Source organism: Mandrillus leucophaeus, unplaced genomic scaffold, assembly GCF_000951045.1.
Source record: "Mandrillus leucophaeus isolate KB7577 unplaced genomic scaffold, Mleu.le_1.0 Scaffold162, whole genome shotgun sequence".
Classification (NCBI taxonomy): Eukaryota; Metazoa; Chordata; class Mammalia; order Primates; family Cercopithecidae; genus Mandrillus; species Mandrillus leucophaeus.
The window spans coordinates 1,638,387-1,664,015 of NW_012101610.1; the positions used below are offsets into that span (position 1 = coordinate 1,638,387).

Consider the following 25,629-nt stretch of genomic DNA (forward strand, 5'->3'; position numbering starts at 1 on the left):
ACTCCCACTAGGGCCATGACAGTTTACAAATGCCATGGCAATGTCAGGAAGTTACCCTATATCATCTAAACAGGGGAGGCATGAATAATCCACCCCTTGCTTAGCACACACTCAAGAAATAACCATAAAAATGGGCAACCAGCAGCCCTAGGAGCTGCTCTATCTATGGAGTAGCCATTCTTTTATTCCTATACTTTCCTAATAAACTTGCTTTCACTTTATGGACTCGCCCTGAATTTTTTCTTGCACAAGATCCAAGAACTCCCTTGGGGTCTGGATCAGGACCCCTTTCCTATAACATACCCTCCAGATTGGTCCAGTCAATGGGAGATACCAGCAGGAGATGAGAGAAATGGAGAAGGGAAAGGCTGAGTGTTTAGGGTTGAATTGTATCACCCCAAAATTAGTATATTGAAGTATAACTCCCAAGACCTCAGAACACGACTGTATTGGAAACACGATTGTCGCAGATGTAATGAGTTAAACCCAGCCACTCCTGAAAGACAAAGCAGTTCCACTGAGAATGAACACATTTGGGGCTCTATTAACAAGGAAGAAGGGAGATGCTGTTGGGTAGACAAATAGTGGCAGATCCCTGATGATACTCTACTAGATCCTGGGTCTAGCTATGACTGAAGCCAAAATTCCCTGGACCTTTCAGGTACAAGAACCAATATTCTCTTTTGCACTTAAGCCAGTTTGCATTAAGTTGTTTATTATTTGAAACACAGAGACTTTTAAGCACTATTACTGTCTTCTCCAGTCAGTTAACCACCATTTATCCTTCATGATGCCTCCAGGAAGCCTTTCTGAGCATTCTCACTATCTTTTTAAAAAATTATATATTTTTTTTAAATTTTAGAGACAGAGACGGAGTCTCTCTCTGTCACCCAGGCTGGAATATAGTGGCATGATCTCTCTCCAGCCTCAGACTCCTGGGCTCAAGCAATCCTTCTGCCTCAGCCTCTTGAGTAGTTGGGACTAGAGCCATATGCCACCACACTGGCTAATATACTTTTAAAACTTTTTGTAGAGACGGAGTCTCACTCTGTTGCCCGGGCTGGTCTCAAACTCCTGGGCTCAAGAGATCCTCCTGCCTCATGCCTCAGCCTCTTGAGTAGTTGGAACGAAAGGCATGCACCACCACACCTGGCTAATATATTTTTAAAACTTTTTGGAGAGATGAGGTCTCACTGTGTTGCCCAAGCTGGTCTCAGTCTCTTGGGCTCAAGTGATCCTCCTATCTCAGCCTTCCAAAGCGCTAGGATTATAGACATGGACCACTTTGCCCAGTCTCACCCTCTTAAGTTTAGGGAGGGCTCTACTCCAGTTTTCCGCGTGCGTCTCTGTCATAGCACCTGAGACTATAACACGGGTCTGCCATGTCTATCTTCCCTACTGAATCATAAGCTCTGTGAGGACAGGCCACACATCTTTTTTTTTTTTTTTTTATTCCTAGTGCTTAATTGACTGCACTGAGGCTGTGCATGGTGGCTTACGCCTGTAATCCCAGCACTTTGGGAGGCCGAGGCAGGCGGATCACTTGAGATCAGGAGTTTGAGACCAGCCTGGCCAACATGGCGAAACCCCATCTCTACTAAAAATATAAAAATAGATTACAAGTGACACGTGCCTGTAATCCCAGCTACTCGGGAAGCTGAGACAGGAGAATTGCTTGAACCTGGGAGGCGGAGGTTGCAGTGAGCTGAAATCGGGCCACTGCACTCCAGCCTGGGCAACAGAGCAAGACTCCATCTCAAAAAAAAAAAAAGTAACTAATTTAAAAAAATTGACTGCACTGCACACAGCAGGTGAGCAGTTCCCGTTGAGTAAATGAATGAATGAATTCGCCACTCAACTCTCAAGCATCAAAGCAAGAAAAAACTCATGTACACAGGTTCTGATATCTAAAAGTAGGAATTGCTAATATAATTCTGGACAATTTCTCTTTACTTTCTTCCCACAATATTTTACTATGAAAATGTTTCCATAATTTTTTTCTTTTTTCCTCTTTACTTTGAAATGGAAAACTCAGCTTTATAATTCAAGATAAGGTTGAAACGATCGTTGTGGAATTGATGTTTCACCAAAAAGAAAAGGCTCCTTCACACTTTTTACTGAAATCTTTATTGGAGTTTTTAGTAAATAAAATATCGTAGTGCCTGAGTTACTGGAGATTATCTGCAATCTTTTACCTCATTGCTGAAACCCCTAGAAAAAATGGAAATGCTGCTGGCTGGCATAATAAAATGCAATGTATCAGACCATGTAACAGGGTCTTCTAATCTGCCCTGCAAGAATAGGAGTCCCTTCAAAAAGCCATCTTTAACCAAAATAAGAAAATACTTGTATAACAATGCAAATATGTAACTAGCCCGAATTGCCATATGATAATTTAAACAATCTGGCAATTGTTGGATGGCAGTGTCTCTCTCCTGCCCTACAAAAGATGCATTGTTCCCTCGGCATTTATCACGTCGTTTAGTGGTAAAGATTACTTCTGCAAAGAGAATGCAGCTTGACTTTAATAAATAGATTTTTAAAATAGCCAAACGGTCTGATGTATGAAGGTCATGCACACAGATTTAATCACTTTTGATGCAAAGAAATAAAATGGAAGAAACAGTGTTTTCCTTCTGTTCTGGGCAAGCGTGGACGTGCTATGCATACCCAGACATGTGGAACAGTGGGGATATTGTTCAGCTGTTGTTTAGTTTAAAAATTATCTGCTGAGGAGCTGAAAGAGAGAAGGAAAAGCAAATGAAAAGTTGTGGTGAGTGATGAAATAAGAGAGGAAGTAGGAGAGAAAGAAATTAAAGAGCGAGATTTAGACAGCGAGGGCATACAGGGTTTATGTAATGTGGGCAAATACACTGAGCCCTTGATTGTTAAAGGGTGAAAATGCTCAAGTTTGGGAGAGCAGAGGGAACAGTTAAGGCAGCCTCTAATAAGGTTTAAAAATATTATTTTAATCTGTAATTAAAAGGAAAAAGACTAGGTGTCAAGGGTTAAGGCATCATCATGTCCTCAAAAGTCTGCAACTTACTCTGAAATGCATCCAGAAAACGAAGAAGAATGAATAGAGGGATGGATTGATGGGTTCGTGGATAGATATGTGATAAAATAAATAAAGCAAAATGGAAATTGTAGAATCAAGGCAGTGGACACGTGGGAATGCATTCCAAAATTCTCTCAGTTCATCTATCTGATTTTTTAAATAATAAAATTGGAAGAGAAGGGAAATGGGGGGAAAATATCATCAAAAAAGACCCAGACCTCTAAAAGAGAAAATACAGAATTTTGTTTTTTAGACAGAGTTTCACTCTGTTGCCCAGGCTGGAGTGCAGTGGCACCATCTCCGCTCACTGCAACCTCCACCACCTGGGTTCAAGCCTCAGTCTCCCAAGTAGCTAGGATTACAGGCGTAGGCATAGGATTACCATGGCCTGGCTAATTTTTGTGTTTTTAGTAGATATAGGGTTTTGCCATGTTGGCCAGGCTGGTCTCCAACTGCTGGCCTCCAACTGCTGGCCTCAAGTGATCTACCTGCCTCGGCCTCCCAAAGTGCTGGGATTACAGGCATGAGCCACAGTGCCCAGCCAAAAATGCAGAAATTAATAAAGGTTCAATCCAGACATTATTTTGTACCAATTTTTATACTGGATGCATGTAGACGAGATACACTGGAGGACCGAAGGCTGGAAAGAGAAACAGCTAGCATTAAAAAGCAATTGCATCGGCGTCAGATGACTCCTATAATTCCACCTGGAAAAGTTAAAAGCACATGCTGTGAGTCCAGGGGACTGAAGTGTGGCTGGCTACGGCACTGTGTTGGTTAAGACTCTTTGGGCTTACAAGGAATAGAAATGTGCTCAGTTTACTTCATGTCTTAGTCCATTCAGGTGGCAATAACAAAAATATCATAAACTGGGTGACTAATAAACAACAAACATTTCTCTCTCACAGTTCTAGAGGCTGGGAAGTCCAAAATAAAAGTGCTGGCAGATTTGGTGTCTGGTTCCTCATAGATGGCACCCATAGATGGAAGGGACAAGGCAGCTGTCTGGAGTGCAGTGGCACGATCTCAGCTCATTGCAAGCTCCGCCTCCTGGGTTCATGTCATTCTCCTGCCTCAGCCTCCCAAAATGCTGGCATTACAGGTGTAAGCCACTGCGCTTGGCCTGTTTTGACTCTTTCAGCATGTGTTTGGAAATGACATATGTCATGCTGACCAAAGCAGTCGGTCACATGGTCAAACCTCCCTTAGGGAGAGACCAAAAATATTTCTGAAGTATAATCTGTTCTACCACGGGGAGTGACTGTACAGGTAAAAGGAATGGTGGGGAAAAAGAGAATCTCTCTGGCCAGTGGCAAAGCCAGGTCTCAGGAAGAACTGGACCATTGCTCATGGCTGTTCAGGGTACAGGCGAGGCTACAGTCACCCAACAACGGTTCTGGTTCTAGTTATGGTTATGTGGAGCTCGGTTCCTTGGCCATGGCTCCTTTCATTGCTTGCTGTTGCTTTTTCTGCTGTTCTCTCCTAATTGATTCTCTGTCCTCCCTTCTCTGCCTTTAAGGTTGTCTCTAGGTGTCCCCCTCTCCCTGTGCTACGGTCTGCCTGTTCTCTCTGCAGTGTGACATCCCCACTCCCCAGATGGGAGAATCTGATAGGACTAGTTAGATACTCCCAAGAGAGACCATCCCTGTTGGGTAGACCATTTCACAGTCATTTGCCATCTAAGAGTGGTTGCCCAAGGGCCTGATCCATATTCCTGGTTCAGTCACTTGTAGTCTGGGTGATGGGGACATGGATAAAGTAGGAACAAAGAGCAGCAGTTAAGGACTGTGGATGTGGCATACACATAGAACATCACAGCCTCCTTCCCCACATTATTTTCCACAATACATTTCCAGATACCCCAGAATTCCCAGACACGATGAAACCATCCATAACTATGATCCTAGAAACAAGCATACACTTGGCCTGTAACCAGATGCCAAAATATTTATAGCAAACTGCAAACAGGTATTCACATTTTTTTTTCCACTGAGAAGGCATTTCGTTAGAGAAAACTTAATACTTCTCCAAAGAAGTTCAAAACATGCACTAATCACATTGACCAAGACCTCCAGCCCGGGCCACAGGGTCATTTGAAAAAGTGTTTTGGCTGAAAAGGGATCATGCTAAAATAATTCTACCACACCTTTCCTGCCAGAATCTATTGTTTCCACTCCTTAGAATTTTTTTTCGAACAAAAGCTGATGGTATTACTAACTTTCCTTATTGGTCAAGACCAGGAAATAAGAGTTTCTTCCCTCGCTGACCAAAGCCCTTGTACTTTTTAAAGGATATTCAGGTATTTAATTATAAAAAGGAAAATAACTACAATGAATGACTATGAGATGGGCAAGGGATGTGAAAAGAAAAGAAAGAAAGAGAAAAAAAATTCTGTAATTGTACAGAATTATTCGTAGTAGCAAATTTTAGTGTCCTGAGATCATCAGAGAACTTGTCCGGAGTTAGAAATAGTTTCCTGATACCAACTATGGTCTACAATAGACTTCACTGTAATGGAATTTGATGAGCAACCAAAAGCCAAAAAGGAAAATTTTACATTGCATGGAATAAGATAGGAAAAGAGGCGGTCTTATGGCCTCTACCCAGAGTCCACATTTAATCCATATTTAAAACTGATATAAAATGTATTTTCAGCCATCATTTTACTCATGCACAAAACTGGTTTCTTTCCAAATTAAGCAAAGTGCATTGTTCCAGTCTGACTTTGTTCAACATTTACTTACTGTGTGCACGCCCTGTGCTAAACACAGGAGATAAAGAAAATGAATAGGGCACGGCCCCAGTGTGGTTATTAATTAAATGCCCCCAAACTGCCACCCTGCAGCTCCTGACCTGGGTAGTAAGTGACAGTAGGTGCAGATGGTTAACTCCGCCTCAGCTCTAGGTGTGAACCCTGATAAGGCAGGTGAGATAATCCCACCTCACCCCACCTAGACCTGAGCCAATCTGGTCCACATTTATCCTGGCCAAAGGGATGCATTGAATCAGGAATGGGCATGTGACCCACTTCAGAGTGATGAGATGTCACGGGAGGTGTGCTGGGGCTTCTGGGAAGTTAATTTCCTTTGCTTTCCTGAAACAGTTTGCTGGCCCCCTTCTGTTTGATGTAGTAGGTGGATACAAAGCCGAGGCAGTGGTCGCGGCTGTTTTGCCAATCCAAAGGAAGCCAGCCCCGGGATAAAGCTGACTCTGCTAGAGGCCAAGAAGAGAGGCAGGAGAGAACCACGTCCTCCTTAGTTATATCACAGAGTTCCTGAATCAAACCAACCCTGAAGCCTTCCCTCTCTACCTTGGGGCCTTCTAGTTTCCTGAGCCAATAAATCCTCTGTATTATTTAAGTCAGTTTCCTGCCAGTTGCAACATAATGCACCCTAACTAAGATATGTGCTCAGTATCCCTTCCATCTTATTTTGGTAACAGCATCCTGAGTTCCTTTTAGGAATCCATTTTTCCCCAGCAAAAACTATGGGCTTTGGGTGGGGCCCCTTTCCTTGCCTAACATGCCACTAAATCACAATTTCCCTAGTTCCAAGGACTTATTCCAAAGAAGGTATTTTTATTTATTTATTTTTTAATTTTATTTTTAGAGACAAGGTCTTGCTCTGTCACCTAGGCTGGAGTGCAATGGCATGATCATAGTTCACTGTAGCCTTGGGGTCCTAGGCTCAAGGGATCTCCGTGCCTCAGCTTCCTGAGTAGCTAGGACTACAGGCACATGCCACAATGCTCAGGTAATTTTCAAAAGTTTTTTTTTTTTTTTTTTTTTTGTAGAGGCAGGGGTTTTGCTGTGTTGACCAGGCTGGTCTGGAACTCCTGGGTTCAATCTATCCTTTTGCCTTGGCCTCTCAAAGTGCCTGGGATTACAGGCGTGAGCCACTATGCCCAGCCCAATTACTCAGGCAATTGACCTGAGTTGGCTCAATTAGAGAGAAACTCTGGGAGAGACTTTCTCTCTCTCTCTCTCTCTCTCTGCTACACTTGCGCCTTATAGGACATAGGCTGGTGCCACAAGATGAGGGCCCATTTGAGGGTGAAGCCAACCCAGAGGAAGCAGTCAAGAGAGGAAGAGAGAGAACAGTCATGAAGACATCATCTGGGCCACCAGATCAAGCTGTGCTGGAAGATCTCCCTTTGGGCCTCTTGTCTACATTTTTTAAAAGATCCAGGCATGGTGGCTCATACCTGTAATCCCAACACTTTGGGAGGCTGAGGTAAGCAGATCATTTGAGCTGAGAAGTTCAAGACCAGCCTGGCCATCATGGCAAAGCCCTATCTCTACAAAAAATACAAAAACTAGCCAGGCATGGTGGCATGTATGCCTACAGTCCCAGCTACTCAGGAGGCTCAGGTGGGAGGATCGTTAGAGCTGGGGTAGATTGAGGCTGCAGTGAGCTATGATCTCACCCCAGCCCGGGCGGCAGAGTAAGACCCTATCTCAAAAAATAAATAAGTAATATATAAAGACAGAAAGAAAGAAAACAATCCCTTTCTGCTCAAGGCAGTTTGCATGGGGTTTTCAGCCATGTTCAGGACCTGCCCTCAAAGAGTTAACTCCAGCAAATAAGGAAATCTTAGCTCTGCATACTTAATACTCCCCAGCTGAAACAAACTCATTTGCCTTTCCACTACTTTTTACTGCTAACAATATAAGCCTTTTATCAAAAATTGCTTACAGTAAAAATGATTAACTTTACTCTGAGTGCTCAAAATATTTTCAGAGATGCATCAGAAAGAATTTCCAAGTGAAGTTTGCAATGTAGCCACTGAGCTAGCTCTGTTTAATATAGCAGTTCAATTAAATTCTAATTAAATTCTGATCGCTCATGTTCCAATTAACCTAATCCAAAGGCATGGCTGAATGTCATGGAATTCCTTAAGAACATCAACCTAACTGTAAGGTTTAATCTTCATAATGCTATTTACACATCTCAGACTTAATTTGTTCCAGCGGAATGCAATGCAGGTCACGGCAGAGCAGAAATGGTACTGTGGCCTTTTAACTAGACTTCAGTCTAAAAACACTGTTGAAGTTCTATTTTAACAATTGCACAGTTGATTTCCTGCCTTACAACCTTTTCCCCTTCCAACTCTTGTAGAGTGTGGCCAGCCCAGGGGCACTCAGGAAGGCAGCTATAACTATAATCGGAAGATCAGAAAGGTCAATGTCAATGCAGATTCAATAAGGAGAAGGCAAGTCTTTGTACGAATTCTACTCCCACGTATTTTGATCTCAGGATCAGAATTATTTGCACACCTCGCTTCAAAGCCATGCCTCTGAGAAACCAAGGGATCTGGAGCACTCCCTTCAAGGCCTGCTCTCTGCTTGGAGAAGGCATGCCAAGCCCTGTGTTACAGGAAGCTACCGGCAGAGGCTTGATGACATGCCTGTCCTGATCCATCTTGCTACTCCTGCGTAAAACTGAATTTATTCTTTCTCTCACCGCCTACCTGGACCCCATCTCTCTTCCCTCTGGCTTTGCACTTGCTCGCATTTGCCTCCCTCCTTCAAGTACAATTTTAAAATTTATTTTTATTTATTTATCTTTTTTAGAGACAGGGTCTCACTCTGTCACCCAAGTTGGAGTGCAGTGGTGTGATCATAGCTTACTGCAGCCTCAAACTATTGGGCTCAAGCAATCCTCTCACCTCAGCCTCCCGAGTAGCTGGGACTATAGGCACATGGCACTATGCCTGATTTCTATTTTTTGTAGAGATGGGGTCTTGCTATATTGCCCAGGCTGGTCTCCAATTCCTGATCTCAAGTGATCCACCTACGTTGGCCTCCCAAAGTGCGGGATAATGGGTGTGAACTACTGTGCTTGGCCAAGCACAATTCTTAATAACGATGGCTCCCATTACTGTGCTTGACACACCCCATCTCATTTATTCTTCCTCACAGCCCTGGTGAGGTGGATACTATGATTATCACTTCCTCACTTAACAAATAAGAAAACTGAGGCTCACAGCATTTCAGGAAACTTCCTAGGGGCCCAGAGCTAGCAGAGTTGAAGGAGAGATTCAAGCCCACCTAACTCCAGCAGTCCCACCCTTATCACCACACCTACCACAGCCCTCCATATTTCTGACACCACTGCTACCATTCAACTCCCGCTAAATGGCCAGTCCCTGTCCACCTCTTCTTCTCAGACTGTCTCATTTTCAGACTTCCACTTTTTCCAATTTAATTTTGTTCTTATTTGTTATCTTTCACTGTAGCTGTGCCAAGCACTTAGCTGAATACTTTAAATGCATTATCTTATTAAATTCTTGGCTGGGCGCAGTGGCTCACATCTGTAATTCCAGCACTTTGGGAGGTCAAGGTGTGTATGGATCACTTGAGGTCAGGAGTTCGAGACCAGCCTGGCCAACATGGTGAAACCCCGTCTCTACTAAAAACACAAAAATTAACCGGGCATGGTGGTGCACACCTATAGCCCCAGCTACTTGGGAGGCTGAGACAGGAGAATTGCTTGAATCCGGGAGTTGGAGGTTGCAGTGAACCGAGATCATGCCACTGCACTCCAGCCTGGGTGACAGAGCAAGACACTCCATCTCAAAAAAAAAAAATAATAATAATTCTCGTTAACTTAGGCCAGGCACGATGGTTCAATCCTGTAATCCCAGCACTTTGGGAGGCCAAGGCGGTCAGATCACTTGAGATCAGGAGTTCGAGACTAGCCTGGCCAACATGGTGAAACCCCAACTCTACTAAAAACATAAAAATTAGCCAGGCATGGTGGTGCACGCCTGTAGTCCTACCTATTTGTGAGGCTGAGGCAGGAGAATCCCTTGAACCAGGGAGGTAGAGGTTGCAGTGAGCCAGGATCACGCCACTGCACTCCAGCCTGGGCCACAGTACGAGACTCCGTCACACACACACACACACACAAAATCAAAAACTCCCTTGTCTGAAGCAATTACTATTATTATTTACGTTTTACAGAGGAAGAGACTGAGGCTTAGAAAGATTAAAATCACAAGGTCACAATACTAGCAAGGTCTGGGATCACGCATCTAGAAAGAGGTGGAACGAGGCCCTATACTCAGGTGAAAATGGCTCCAAATTCTATACTAAATCATTAAGCTTCCCTTACACTGTAGTGCCTCCCACACAACAATAACTACTTAATCATTCGGCTTCCTTTATACTATACTGCCTCCCACATAACAGCTATGACTACGAAAATATGGCTAGTTCCAGGACTTCAAAGCATGAATAGGCAAACTTTTTCTTTCTTTTTTTTTTTTTTCCCTTTTTGAAATAGGATTTCACCCTGTTGCCCAGGCTGGAGTGCAGTGCTGCAATCATAGCTCACTGCAGCCTCAACCTCCCAGGCTCAGTGGATTCTCCCACCTCAGCCTTCGGAGTACCTGGGACTACAGGCGCACACCACGGTGCCCAGCAAATTGTGTAAATTTAATTTTTGTAGAGACAGGGTTTCACCATGTTGCCCAAGCTGGTCTTGAATTCCTGGGCTCAGGCGATGCTCCTGCCTCAGCCTCCTAAAGTGCTGGGGTTACACATGTGAGCCACCATGCCTGGCCAAACTTTTTCTTAAAGGGTCAGATAGTAAACACAGGCTCATGTCACAACGATTCAACTCTGCCATTGTAGTGAAAAAGTTGTTACAGATAATAGGTAAAGGAACAGGCATAGCTGTGTTCCAATGAAATTTCATTTACAAAAACAGGTAGCTGACGTGTGTAGTTGGAAGGTGTCAGCTTCAGAACATTATGAATAACTGAGAGATGATCTTTCATATGGAATCATGGAAAAATCCACAGTACTTGATTTCTGACACGGAAGTCTGATTTTAAGAAAGCTCTGTTTCATCTCTCTTCTCTATTTCCTGGATAACCCTTTATGATTCTAAGGGGTTAACAGTTGAAACATCTTTGGATCTGGGACTAGTTTGTGACCTGGTTTTTCCTGTTTCTAAACAGTAGTAGGAGAAATGCAGTTCTTTAAACAACCAAGAGAGTCAATGATTTACTTTAAGATACGTTCTTTCAAAAAAACCTCATTTTCATTCTTTTAAAAAATGGCTTCCTTCTTTAGACATAAATTCTCAAGAGAAGGCTGGGATACTTGCAGGGCTGTTTTTTTTTTTGTTTTGTTTTGTTTTTTTACATTACAGGCTGTGATTCTAGCAGTTCCTTAACTCTGGGAGGTGTCTTTATATTACATTCTCAGATTCTAAGCTCATCAATCATTATTTCCAAGAGTTATGTTTTGATTTTTACTAATACCTATCATTTTAAAAAGGTACTAGTATTTTCAGAATGACAAGGAGAGTCCATCCTTGGCCATCTATCTGTAATGTCCAGAATGCAGTAAGAGAATTACACCCTCCATTTACTCATGTAACAATTGGTCAACCAGAAGAGGCCATGGGGAATAGCACTCCTTTACAGACTGGCTGTTTTCCAAGAGAAACGCTAATAGGATTAACAACAGTTAATGTGTATTGAGTGTTTTCTATGTGCCAGACACTCTTAAGTTTTACTTAATTCATTTATCCTCACAACAAGGACATATTACTATGATGTATTACAGGTAATTCATATTCTACAGATCAGAAAATGAGGGCACAGAGATGCTAAATACCTTGCCCAAAGTCACTTAGTAGTAAATGGAAGGATAAGAATTTAGCTGGGTTCAGTGGCTCATGCCTGTAATTCCAGCACTTCGGGAGGGAGAGGTGGGCAGATCACCTAAAGTGAGGAGTTTCAGACTGGCCTGGCCCACATGGTGAAACACTGTCTTTACTAAAAACACAAAAAATAGCTGGGACTGGTGGCGCACGCCTGTAATCCCAGCTATTCGGGAGGCTGAGGCACCAGAATTGCTTGAACCTAGGAGGTGGAGGTTGCAGTGAGCCGTGATCACACCACTGCACTCCAGCCTGGGCAACAGAGTAAGACTCTGACTGAAAAAAAAAAAGAAGAATTTGAGCCCAGATGGTTGAACTCCAGAACAAGCCCCTTCACACATTAGCTCATTTAATCTTTCCTGAAGTCACCAGGCTTGAGCCAGCAGTCACAGCTGCCAACTGTGGCCCGGTCCATATTATTTCTAATGCAATGTATACAGTAAGTTGCAAAAAGGGCCACCATTCTCCGCCCTTCCTACACTTTGCAGTGTGACTTTATAGCTCTTCCCATCAAGAAGTGGAATCTATAAAAGGGAACGAACTCATGTATTTTGCAGCAACACGGATGGAACTGGGGGGCATTATCTTATGTGAAACAAGCCAGACTCAGAAAGTAAAATATCGCATGTTCTTATTCATAAGTGGGTGCTAAAACCTGTATATACCCACATGGAGAGAGCAGAATGACAGACAATGAAGACTCAGAAGGGTGAAGGGGTGGAAGGAGGGTGATGATGACAAACTACTTATTGGGTACAATGCGTGTTATTTGGGAGACAGATACCCTAAAGCCCTGACTTGGCCACTATGCAATCTATGCATGTAATGAAATTGTATTTATACCCCATACATTTACTTTAAAAAAAAAAAAAAAGGAATCTGTTTCCTAACTCTTTGGATCTAGGCTGGCCTTGTGACTTGCTTTGGCCAATCTAACGTGTGAAAGTGACACTATGTCAGTTCCAAGCCTCAGGCTCAAGAGGCCTTGATGCGTCTAATTGAATTGAAGCAACCCTGCCTGGCTGCCATATGAACAACCTAGGGTTAATCTGATAGAGGATGAGAGACCACATGGAACAGCTCATCCCAGTTGAGGCCATCCTAGACCAGCTAGCATCTAGCTCACCCAGTAGCTGCCGAAGACACATGAATGAACCCAGCCAAGGCCAGAAGAAACTCCCAGCTAAACCTAGCCCAAGTTGCTAACTTGCAGAAAAGTGAGCTAAATAAATGGTTATGATTTTTTTTTTTTTTGGTAGAGATAGGGGTCTTGCTATGTTGCCCAAGCTGGTCTTGAACTCTTGAGCTCAATGATCCTCCTGCCTCGGCCTCTCAAATTGCTGGGATTACAGCCATGAGCCACGATGCCTGACCAATGCTTGTAATTTGAAGCCACTAACTTTTGAGGTGGTTTGTTATATGGCAAAAAGTTAACTGATAAAGTACATAATAATCGAAATGCAATTTATGGCCAAATGATAATGTTCCCCCTATCTGGCAGTTAGTCAAGACTGCTACCACAGCCATCTGGCATACAGCCATGCCCCTCAAAGCCAGAGGACAAAGCTTCAGACCAGAGAAGGAAAATCCTGCCACAAAGCCACTGCCCTTCATTTTGTAAAAGAACCATGGGGTCACCCTCAGGTCAGAGCCTGCTGACTTTCTTTTCAAAGCCTTGTCCTTTGAGGATCACTTTGATTTTCAGAAACAAAAGCAAGTCGTAGCCAAGTTTGGGAAATGAAGTGATCAATGCTCTTTTGTTTAAAATAAAAAAGAGAAGAAACTTGACTATAAAGTTATAATAAGATTTTCTTGCATGGCTTACAAACTAGATCTGACAGCAATTCTAAGAGTCACAATGGGAAATATTTTCAGCATCCACAGCCTTATCACCATGAGACACAGTAGGAATGAATGTCAGGTTGGGGATGGTTAATGGCAACAACTAATACCTACTATTTGATAGCACAACAGGGTGGCTGTAGTCAATAAAAACTTAAGTGTACATTTTAAAATAAGTAAAAGAGTGTATGTAATTGGATTGTTTGTAATACAAAGTTACTTAGGGGATGGAAACCCCATTCTCCATGATATTTCCCATCGCATGCCTATAGCAAAACATCTCATGCACCCCATAAATATATATATATACCTATGATGTACGCACAAAAAATTAAAAAAAAAAATGAAGCAAGACTCTTTTCTTGTTTGTTTGTTTTTTTGAGACAGAGTCTCACTCTGTCCCCCAAGCTAGATCTCTGCTCACTGCAACCTCTGCCTCCCGGGTTCAAGCTATTCTCATGCCTCAGTCTCCCAAGTAGCTGGGATTACAGGCACGTGCCACCATGCCCGGCTAATTCTTAGTAATTTTAGTAGAGAACTTGGTGGAAGTCATGTTCCAGAAGGTCTTGGCTTTGCACTTTTGCTTTTACCCTCTTGGAAAGCTGCTGGAGACCACCACGCTGTAAAGGAGCTGGTCTGGCCCACTGGAAGACGCGAGGCCACACGAAGGAGAACCGAAGTGCCCCAGCTAGCAGTCAGCACCAGGGCCCCAGACACGTGAGTGAGAGAGAATTGGACCTTCCAACCCAGCCCAGTTACCAGCTGAACGCAGTCATGTGAGTGACCCCAGGAGAGAGCAGCAGAACTGCCCAGTCGGCCCAGAGTCATGAGAAATAATAATTCGTTATTTTAAGCCATAAAGTTTTCACGTAGTTTATTGTACAACATAGCAATCAGGTAACTGATAAATAGGTTATATTATATCAACTAAGTATTTCATTTCAGGATAGCAAGAAGCACACTATACGACGCTATGACAAGGGAGCACTGGGCCCAGTAGGGTTGACAGTCACGGAAATAATTATTTCCAACTGCTTTTAAAATAAAACCCACTTTCTTTACTGGCCCATGTGATGGTACGGCCACTGCAGGGCTGACCCTGTCAAACTCACCTCTCCTCTCTTTTGCTCACTCTGCCCCAAACATACTGGCCTCCTTTTTGTCCCTGGAATAGGTCACAGAATTTGGCAGTACTAGGTCATTAGTAAACTTGAGTTGTACCAGACATAGTGAGCATTTAGATGCCAGAGTGCCACATTAAAGAAACAATGAATGGTAAAAAGATGTAGGTGAGGTGATTCACTGAGTGTGTCAGTGAAAAGGAAAGACAGAAAGAAAATAACCTAGGTGAGGCAGCAGGGTCAAACATAAGGACTTAAAAATGTTACTTAACATTAACTTCTATTTTTCCTGATTACAAAGGTAACTCATGCTTCTTCTGAAATTTTTAAATATACTCAAAATATTGGAATATGAAATACAGGAGAGCAAAGGGTTCATTCAAACTTTCATCTCTTCCCCATCTTCCACGTGATTCTTCACTTATTGGCTAATGAATTTAGATACTATTATCTGCATTCTGTTACCTTTGACTTATTGTATACATGCTGCATAAATTGCTATACACACAGGAAATGTCTGTACACTATCTGTTGTTGGCCACAGATGTACTTCCACCAGCTTTTGTACAAAGCCATCATTTTCCGTTATTTATCTTTCACAGAGTATATTTAACACAATATAAAATACTGCTAGCACCCAGCTAATTTCACAGCAAAATTAGACGGCCATTGGCTTTATTTGTAGATTGTTACTCTAATGCCATACAGATGCCACTTAAAAAATCTCAATTACTTTTTTTACATGATTGAAAATGACCATTTGAGAAAGGGTTAAATAAATCGATTTCATTTGTTAAATTCATATCATGAAATGTGCAGGGTCTTGATCTAACTCTTAGGCTGAGATAATTTATAGAAATCATGTGCTTAAGGTTTATTCTCCCAATTGTAATCTCCACCAAAAATTAAGGATTAGAGAAATACCTGCCTATTAAATGTGCTGAATTTTATACTGAGCATTTAAAATAGAGTTAAATATCTAAAGATGGGTCAGGTGCACTGGCTTGTCCCTGTAATCCCAGGACTTTGGGAAACTAAGGCAGGAGGACCAGTTGAGCTCAGGAGTTTGAGACCAGCCTGGGCAACATAGTGATACTCTATCTCTAAAAATAAAAATGAAAATAATTTTTAAAATGAAAAAATATACTACTTGTGTGCTCAGAGAAAAGAAGAAAAAATAATAAGTAGGAACAAACTGTTTGGTTAGAAACTATATTAAGTTCATAATATTTAAAATGACATATATATATAAACATGAATCCAAAGATGAGTGACTCAAAATCAAAATAATCAAGCTCGCACAGCTTTTGGGGAACAGGCCTGGGTTGAAAGGGTCTGCCTGATTCCAGAGGCTGGAATGATGGAATTCCTGAACCAAGTACCATACAATGCCTCAATTCATGTGTGCAGACGCACCTACACCTATACACACACCCACACATACCACACATCACACAATAGATGTGTGTGTAACTGGCCAAATGCTCTATGGAATAGTAATTAGGTGCCAGCTCTTGCTGCTTCTCTGTCTGCTCTGTTCCCCCTGGTTTTCCTTGGAGTTTCATGGTACTGGCAGGACAAGCTAAATAAAAGGCTTGCTAACTTCTCACTCCTCTTCTCCACAGCCTCCAGACCCATCTTTCATGGCAGAATCTGGCCTCTGCTTTCAGCAAGCTGTGAGACTGACCATCAGAGTGGAACAGTGGTCAAACTCTTAGACTCTGGAACCATTCTTGGTTTGAGTCTTGGCTCTGCCACTTTGTAGTTGTGTACTTGAGCTTCTTGGTTAGACCTGGTGCTGTACAACCCTGATCTGTAAGATGATGATAATAGCATCCACCTCCAAAGATTGTTGGGAGGATTAAATGAGTGACTGCAGATAAAGTGCTTAGAATGACATCTGGCACAAAGTAAGGCTCAAAAAGTGCTGGCAATTACTATTCTTGAATCCTAGCCTCTTGCTCTACCCTCTGGCTCTCCATTGTCTATGAATGAGCCTCCTTCAATTTGAGGAGCTCCTTGCCCAGCTCCAGTTCCAGGGAGCCTAGCAGACTTAGGCAGTCTCCCCATTGTCTACCTCCCTCCAGAGGCAGTAGATCCAGACACTGCAGGTATAGTTAATAAATTACCTCCTGTGTGTAATAGCTATGGCAAACTGGATAAAGGTCACAGTCCTCCACAGAGTGCTCATGCAGCTTAATTACTATCTTAAAAGTAGACCCTGACTTTTATTTTTTTATTTATTTTTTTGAGACAGAATCTCACTCTGTCACCCAGGCTGGAGTGCAGTGGCATGATGTCAGCTCACTGTAACCTTTGCAACCTGAGTTCAAGCGATTCTCCTGCCTCAGCCTCCCAAGTAGCTGGAATTACAGGCACGTGCCACCATGCCCAACTAATTTTTTTGTATTCTTAGTAGAGACGGGGTTTTGCCATGTTGGCCATGGTGGGCTCGAACTCCCGACCTCAAGTGATCCACCTGCCTCGGCCTCCCAAAGTGCAGGGATTACAGGCATGAGCCACTGCGCCTGGCCAGCCCTGACTTTTGAGAATCCGTATTCATTCATTTATCCAATAAATACTCATTGAGTTCCTATTATGTTCCAGGCACTGTGGGGGCTACGTCATAGAAAAAAAATAAACAGAAAAATAATGAAGTCAAGTATAAATAACTAGACATCAGCGGTTTAAGGGCAAAATGCAGATCAGCAAGTATTTTTGAGCAACTTAATATAAATGCTATTTCAAGATATAATTTGAATGGCCCCAATCACCAATGAATTACGCTGCTGTGTAAGAGCCATTTGGATGCAAGTTCAGTTGTGGGTGACAGATAAGAACGCCCCAGTTATGTAATTTTGGTTGGCGGCCAGTCATCATTCAGTTTAAGCATCTATTCCCAATGACAGGATGTGAGGAACAGCCGAATCAAGAAAATGCGAATCTGTTGTGCAGATCTGGATAACGGGAGTTCCACTTGGGTCTGACAAATGTTGAAACGGCACTAATGTGATTTTCAAGCTTCGAAAATAACCCACAAAAGACTATATGACCGGGGGGCGGGGAGGGGGAACATGGAGGGAATCAGATTTAATTTAAAAATCCTAAGTCAGGAAATGAAGAAAGTTAATAGTAATTTACCCACCTTGCATATTTGTAGCATTCAAAATACTGAATTTCCTGGCAAAGCGTGAGAAGCAGAGGAGTCCTTGGGTCTGGGAGTATCATTCGTTACTTCCCCTCTTCCACCCAATGACAGGAGCAGGTCTGCCGTCCTTTTAACAGTTGAGGAAACTGAGGCTCACGGATTACTTAGGGCCATGCTGCAAGGAAGCGGTCTAGCAGGATTTTGAACTCCAGTGTGCCTGCCTTTCAAGCTTCTCCACTTTTACAAGTGAACAGGTTTGTTGTTGTGTTTGTTGTTTTTGAGACTCAGTCTCACTCTGCCACCCAGGCTGGACTGCAGTGGTGAGATCTCGGCTCACTGCAACCTCTGCCGCCCAGGTTCAAGCAAGTCTCCTGCCTCAGCCTCCCAAGTAGCTGAAATTACAGGTGCCTGCCATCATGCCTGGCTAAAATTTTGGTATTTTTAGTAGAGACGGGATTTCACCATGTTGCCCAAGCTGGTCTCGAACTCCTGGGCGCAAGCAATCCTCCCACCTCAGCCTCCCTAAGTGGTGAGATTACAGGCATGAACCACCACGCCTGGGCACACACGAACAGCTTTAACAACCCACATTTTCTACATTCCTTTATCATTCATTATAAAATTTAAACTTTAATGCTATGTTCAAGCACCCTGGAGCATCTGACATTTAGACTGTTTTCATTCAGTCTCAGGAGTAGCTCATCTGCAGGATGTCAATGATGAAATATGAGTTGGCACAAGGATGCCTCATTAATCTCTAATAAAATTAGAAATTTATCTGGTTCTTTCAAAGCATGTTATCACTGCTTAGAGGCTGGAAACTGTGTCTAGCCCCCTTGTTACAAAATTATTTATGGGCAAATATTAGATACGCAACCTTCATGTAAAATCTTAATTACTGCCTTTTTAGCTGACTTCTGTGCCCTCTGAAAGAGAATAAATTAGAAGAATAATGGCCAAGTAAATTAGAATAAAGGTTGCACAATGGAATATACATGCACTAAGGTCTAGAAATGAATCCCCAGCTACAGATCCACTGTAGTCATTTCTCCTTATTCATTCGTATTTCAGAGGAGTGAAAAAACAGACACAAGGGGAAGAAAAATAAAAACAACTTCAGTTCATCATTATGGCTCCTCTAGGACAGGGACATGTCTTCTTGTGCCCTCTGTGTGCCCTGGGGTCTGGCCTCATGATCAGCACACAGCAGGGCTTAATGAATGTTTGTTAAACAGAACTCAACATGGTCGACTCATCCTGCTTCACCCCTGCTTGCAGAGACGCTTTTTTTTTTTTTTTTTGATGGCGTCTCGCTCTGTTGCCCAGGCTGGAGTGCAGTAGCATGATCTTGGCTCACTGCAACCTCTGCCTCCCGGATTCAAGCTATTCTTCTGCCTCAGCCTCCCAAGTAGCTGTGACTACAGGCACGTGCCACCACGCCCGGCTAATTTTTGTATTTTTAGTAGAGATGGGGGTTTCACCACGTTGGCCAGGCTGGTCTTGAACTCCTGACCTTGTGATCCACGTGCCTCAGCCTCCCAAAGGGCTGGCATTACAGGCGTGAGCCACTGCACCCAGCCAGATATTCTTTACATATATGAAAACAAAGATTATTCCACTGTGCTCATTTCACTGTTTGATCATTACATTCCATCCTTTGTTCAATCGAATAAAAGGCACAGTACGCTGAACATACTTTGGTTAACAGCAAGATAGGAAAAAGTGATACAATTGCTGAGATGTGACTCGTGAGGTGCTCTTCCTCATTTAGCAGCAGAACAGAAGGCAGAGAGATAAAGCCATCTGACAATGGTATGGCCAGGCTAAGGGTCTGCTCTGGGACCACTCTTCAACCCAGCCTCACTCCCCTTCCACTCAGCCACACCTTGCACCTGTTTAACACCACAGGATACCTACCAACTGTATCATACCACAATGTGATACAATTTCTGATGATTATCATAGCAGTAGGCAAAACACAGATGATGGGGAAGGTCAGTTATGAGTAGTGGACAAGAATTAAATTGTCAGGAAAAGCCAAGTGGGCAAATGAAAAACAGATACAAATTAGAAGCAGTTTAAATTTGATAACCAAAGGCAAGTAAGCAGTCTGTTCTTCAGAAAATAGCTATGAATGAAAAAAAAAACTATCTCTGGGAGTTATTTTGAGGACAGCCTCCAACTCTCATTTACTGGGAGGGATGGAAACCCAGGCTTCAGGATCATCTGGGCCTAGGTTGGAGATGTGTGCTGTTTGTTGCTTACTAGGTGACCTTGAGTAATGTTCAACTTCTCTGCGTCCCAGGGCCATCCTTGGTAAAAGGGAGGTGATGAAAAAGAGGACCTGGTTCAGAAGGTTATTGTAAGTGTGAAACAAGGTGGTACATAGGAAGCATTTGACCAGTGTTGATGAACGACGGGCAATAAATCAATGAGAGGGCTCCTCTGACTTTTTTTTTTTTTTTTTTTTTTTTTGAGACAGGGTCTCATGCTGTCACCCAAGCTGGAGTGCAGTGGCGCCATCACGGCTCACTGCAGACTCAACTTCCAGGGTTCAAGTGATTCTCCCACCTCAGCCTCCCAAGTAACTGGAACCACAGGCATGTGCCACCATGCCCAGCTAATTTTCGTATGTTTTGTAGAGATGGGGTTTTGCCACGTTTCCCAGGGTGGTCTCAAACTCCTAAGCTCCAGGGATCCGCCCACCTCAGCCTCCCAAGGTGCTGGGATTATAGGCATGAGCCACCACACCAGGCCTTCTCTGACTTTTGATACAATTTCTGATGATTATCATAGCAGCAGTCAAACCACAGGTGACAGGAGAGCAATTGCCTGGATTTAATCATCAGTACCTGAATCACTGACTTTATTTTACCAGCTTTTTTGTTTACAGTTCTCATCAGCAGAGTGCCCTCTCTTGCTAGTGAAAATAAGGGATCTGATCATTGTGGTCTTCCCAGGTTCAAATATGACAACCATGTCTGTAGTAGCACATCAGGAGAAAGAGTGGGGACTGAGGTCCCCAGATTTGAATTCACCAGGCCTACGTGTCAAAACTAGGATTTCCAACAAAGCAATGAGGAAAACCTTACAACTGTGTCTTTGTTGGGTGAGAGATGTGAAGCCCCCACCCCCAGTTCCACCCACAAGGGCTACATAATGGCCGAATTGCATTTAAAAGAGGAGGGAAAACTGCATGCTGGGCTTGGCCTTGCTGAGTGGGCCATGCAAGCTGAGAGCCACAGCTGAACTGTTCAGGATCCAGGAGGGGTCTGCAGAGTGAGTATGGGGAGGGGGTTCCTGGAGGGTCAGAAATGCTTCTAGAGAGGATTAATTAAGTACTGCTTGATAAGTGCCAACAAAGGTGGGGGTCCTCTTCCCCATCTTCCCATGAGAGGACCCACAAAATAACCTTCCTTGCAAGATCACTGTGGAATTGGGTGGTTTTTCTGGGAACTGGGACCAAGTCCTGAGTCAGGACTCCACATGGCCCAGGAACAAGAGTGAAGTCACTCAGGTAGCGGGTATAACCCACCCTATCTGGGAAGTACCTGTACCACTGTATCAGTGAGATAAGTAAGTTAACATGCATTGAGTTCTTCCTAGGGTCCAGGGACTGGCCTAAGCACTTTACATGAGCTACCTCATTTCATCAGCATGAAAATCCCATGAGCAGGTGCTATGATTGGCCTCATTTTACATGGAAGGAAGTGATAATGGCTCAGAAAGATGAAATGACTTGTCTTGGGCTGTGCCACCAGTTGGGATGGAGGTGGACTTGCTCTTAACTGCTAAGCTATACATCAAGGCCCAATTTACTAATTACTTGTATAATTAATATATGAGGTGGGGGGTCAGGCTGTGCCATTGGACCCCAATTGCTCTCCCCCATCAACTAAACTCATGAAATAGATGCGTATCTTCTTCCCTCACCCCTCCAGGGAATTTCTCCAGGGATGAGTCCAATAGAACAGCCTTCCCAGATAGAAGGAAGCTGGGTTTTGGTCAAGGACATAGTAATAGTGATACTCCCTGGTATATAATCATGCACTCACTTATTTAACATTTATCAAGGGCCAACTCTATGTTCACCATGTGCTAGGCATTGGGTAGCATTGACTAGATATATAAAAATAAATCAGAGAATCTGTCCTTAAGGAACTTAAAATATGGGGGGAGACAGACATGCATAAAATTAAGTATATGTGGGCTAAGAATGTCTTAATTAAGGATGTCTTAATTTGCCATAAAATGAGGAACAGATGAAATACTCTGAAATCTGAGAGCTGGGATCAATTACTTCTAGTTTGAGCCCAGCAGGGAACTGGAAGCTTGAGAGAGAAGTTATGGAGCTGAGTTTGGAAAAACAAGTAGAAGTTAAATATGCACAGAAGAGGAGCTCAGGGATTTTTTTCTAAAAAAAGCAGGAGCAGATGCACAGAGGCCGTGAGGTGGGGGCTGGTGCAGCGAACTCCGAGTGGTTCTGCTTGGGTGGAGGGTACCATCGGGAAGGGGAGCACTGCGGGGGAGGGATGGAGGGAGGAAGGAAGGAAGGAACCAATGAACAATTGAAGAGCCTTGAAAGCTAGGCTGAGGGCTAGTGACTTCATTATGTGGATCCACTGTTGTCAAACGGTGAACCACAGCCCAGAGGTGTATCCCAAATTCTTCCCGTCCTGAGCGTGCTACCCAAATTCTGATCAATGTCTCATCATCCATTTCTGCCTCAAGTAAAGACACAAATGTCATGGTGAGGCCTGTCAAAGGAATGTTATGCTGAGTGGATTAAGTGGCAGGCAATTAGGGGGAGGTATAATATGGAGTGATTAAGAGGCAAGTGGGGCAGGATACTGTCAAGGCATTGCTGAGGAAAAATCAAGTATTTGCTAGAACATAGGAAAACCTTATCTCCTCAGTATATGGCAGTACCAACATGGCAGTAGGCAGTTCTTCTCAGATGGGGACCCTGTGCTGAAGGGCAACTACTTTGGTGGTATCATTAACTATGGATAATTTTATAGACCTCAGGATGTGTCAAACTGATTGAGGTTTACACTGTAATTACTGCCAACTTTTTTAGTATCTTTTTTTTTTCTTTTTGAGACAGGGTCTTGCTCTGTTTCCAGGTTGGGGTGCAGCGGCATGATCATGGCACACTGCAGCCTCAACCTCCAGGGCTCAGCTGATCCTCCCACTTCAGCCCCCTGAGCAGCTGGGACTGCAGGTATGCACCACAATCCCTGGCTAATTTCTATTTTTTTTTTTTTTTTTGTAAATATTGGGTCTCACTTTGTTGCCCAGGCTGGTCTCGAACTCCTGGGCTCAGACAATTCTTCTGCCTTGGCCTCCCAAAGTGCTAGGATTATGGGCATGAGCCACTGTGCCCGGCCTTTAGTATTATTTTGAATCATTTAATCTGGATTTGAGTCCTAACTCTGCCATTCACTCTTGATCATTTTTCAGGCCTCTGTGTCCCTCCACTTTCTCCTCTGCAAAGTGCAGATAACAATAATAGAAAGAAGCTCACATGGCTGGGGAGGGCAATTGCAATAATGGAAGATACAGCATTCAGCAAAGTGCCTGGCACACAGCGAGTGCCTGGTCAATAATAAATGCTGTAATTTTACTCTCTTCATCTGGATCATCCAAAATTCTAGAATTCAAAACAGTGCAGGGAACACATACACCCAAAGTATCCTGTGAACTACGGAAAAGAGGGCGTCTCTAAGGGTATCCACATGGGGGGAGGCCAGCACTGGAATTCGGTTTGTACCAAGTTCACTGAGTTTTTGCCCAGTATCTACTAAAAAAAAAAAAGAAAAAAAAAAAAAAAATTAGCCGGGCATGGCGGCGCATACCCGTAGTCTCAGCGGCTCAGGAAGCTGAGGTGGGAGGATCAACTGAGCCCTGGAGGTTGAGGCTGCAGTGTGCCATGATTACGCCACTGCACCCCAGCCTGAAAACAGAGCAAGACCCTGTCTCAAAAATACTAAACTAAAACTTCCCTGCAGAGAAGCTGATTCTCTGCAGTGCAATGTTAACTGTCATTTACTGAGCACTTACTGTTTGCCAAGACTCTCTGCAAGCAGTTTACATTCATAACAGTTGGCATGGAGTAGAGAGATGCCAGGGGGAACAATCAATCCAGAGTCAAGTAGGAAGTAAGCAAGAGTTTTGTGGGATTTTTTTTTTTTTTTTGAGTTGGGGGTCTTGCTGTTGCCCAGGCTGGAGTACAGTGGCGGGATCATGGATCACTGTAACCTCAAACTTCGGGCCTCAAGGGATCTTCCTGCCTCAGCCTCTTAAGTAGCTGAGACTATAAGTACGCGCCACCACACCTAGCTAATTTAAAAAAAATTTTTTTTTAGAGATGAGGGTCTCACTATGTTGCCCAGTGGTCTTGAACTCCTGGCATCAAGTAATCCTCCCATCTTAGCTTCCCAAAGTGTGGGATTATAGGCATGAGCCACTGTGCCTGGCCAAGGAGAGCTTTAATCAGTGCATGTAATAAACAGAAGCTGAAGACCCAAGAAACCTGGTGGATGCCAAACTGCACAGGAGAAGGGCAGGCAGGAGGCCAAGCAAGGCGGAAAAGCTCTCCGGAGTCCAAGTGGCCAGACAGATGGTAGCGCATGTATGTGTACAACTAGATGGTGTGGCTGGAACGGGGTAAGTGACCCCAAACACAGGCTTTCCCTCCCGAAGAGGTCATCTGGAGAACAACTTGATGGTACCAAGATAATGAGCTATCATCTGATAATAATGATTGAGAATCTTAAAATAAAGAAATCCTGCCAAATAACTGACCTCAAAACATTTTTCTTTCTTCGCTTGGTGAAGCAGGCTAGCCATTCCGGGAAGCAGAACAGGAAAGATGAAAGTTTCCAAATATTCTTTGGGAGAACCTAAAACAAACAAACAAAAATTCCCACTGAAAATCCCCAGTGGCCCAAGCTAATCTGGGAGAAATGTTTACTTTTGAGCCAGAAAAAGGTACTGTCCATTCAATCACATGATCTTGGATGTTATATTTTGCTCCAGACTGCAGAGCTGGGCTGTATAACTAAAGTAACTTAAAATGTCCCTCTGAGCTTCTATAGTCTGGTGAAGATGTCGGAAGTATCCTACATAAGGCTGGGTCCACCAGCTTGTTATAGCCCCAAGCCAGGAACATCAAGGAGGCCAGTGTGGCCGGATGGACAAAAACAAGGGGAATGTGGTAGGAATTGGGACCAGAGAGGAATTGGTAGTGAGAGTATAATGGGTAAGGTCTTATGATCACAGTAATAAAGGCAGTCGTTAGCCAAGGCCCAAGGCATGCAGAACGCAGAACAAACCAGTATGAGAGGGTCTGGTACTACTGAGGGCCCAAGGAACTATGACTTAGATCTGCAGTCTACACCTCTGGCTTCCACACACAAAGCAGGGTAGCATGATGATGTTTTCTTCTACTTTTTACTTTTTTTTGAGACAGAGTCTCACTCTGTGGCCTAGGCTGGAGTGCAGTGGTGCGATCATAGCTTACTGCATCCTAGATCTCTCAGGCTCAAGCAATCTTCCCACCTTAGCCTCCCAAGTAGCTGGGACTGCAAGTACCTGCCACCATGCACAGCTAATTTTTTATTTTTTTCTCGCTGTTGCCCAGGGTAGAATGCAGTGGCTCAATCTCAGCTCTCTGCAACCTCTGCTTCCCAAGTGCGATTGATTCTCCTGCCTCAGCCTCCCAAGTAGCTAGGGTTACAGGTGTGCACCACCAAACCTGGCAATTTTTTTTTTTTTTTTTTT

General features: G+C 43.5%; 1 protein-coding gene across 4 annotated transcripts in view; it reads right to left on the minus strand.

Moving 5' to 3' along the window:
• Positions 1 to 25,629, minus strand: part of IQCK (IQ motif containing K) — a 148,761-nt gene that overhangs the window by 107,183 nt on the left and 15,949 nt on the right. For 2 of the 4 annotated variants that reach the window (XM_011976071.1, XM_011976072.1), the window contains exon 4: positions 24,652 to 24,749. The exons of the other annotated variants lie outside the window; for them this stretch is intronic. In XM_011976071.1, the coding sequence (XP_011831461.1) occupies positions 24,652 to 24,749 (98 nt within the window). The remainder of the gene's footprint in view (positions 1 to 24,651; positions 24,750 to 25,629) is intronic. 4 annotated transcript variants of the gene reach the window in all.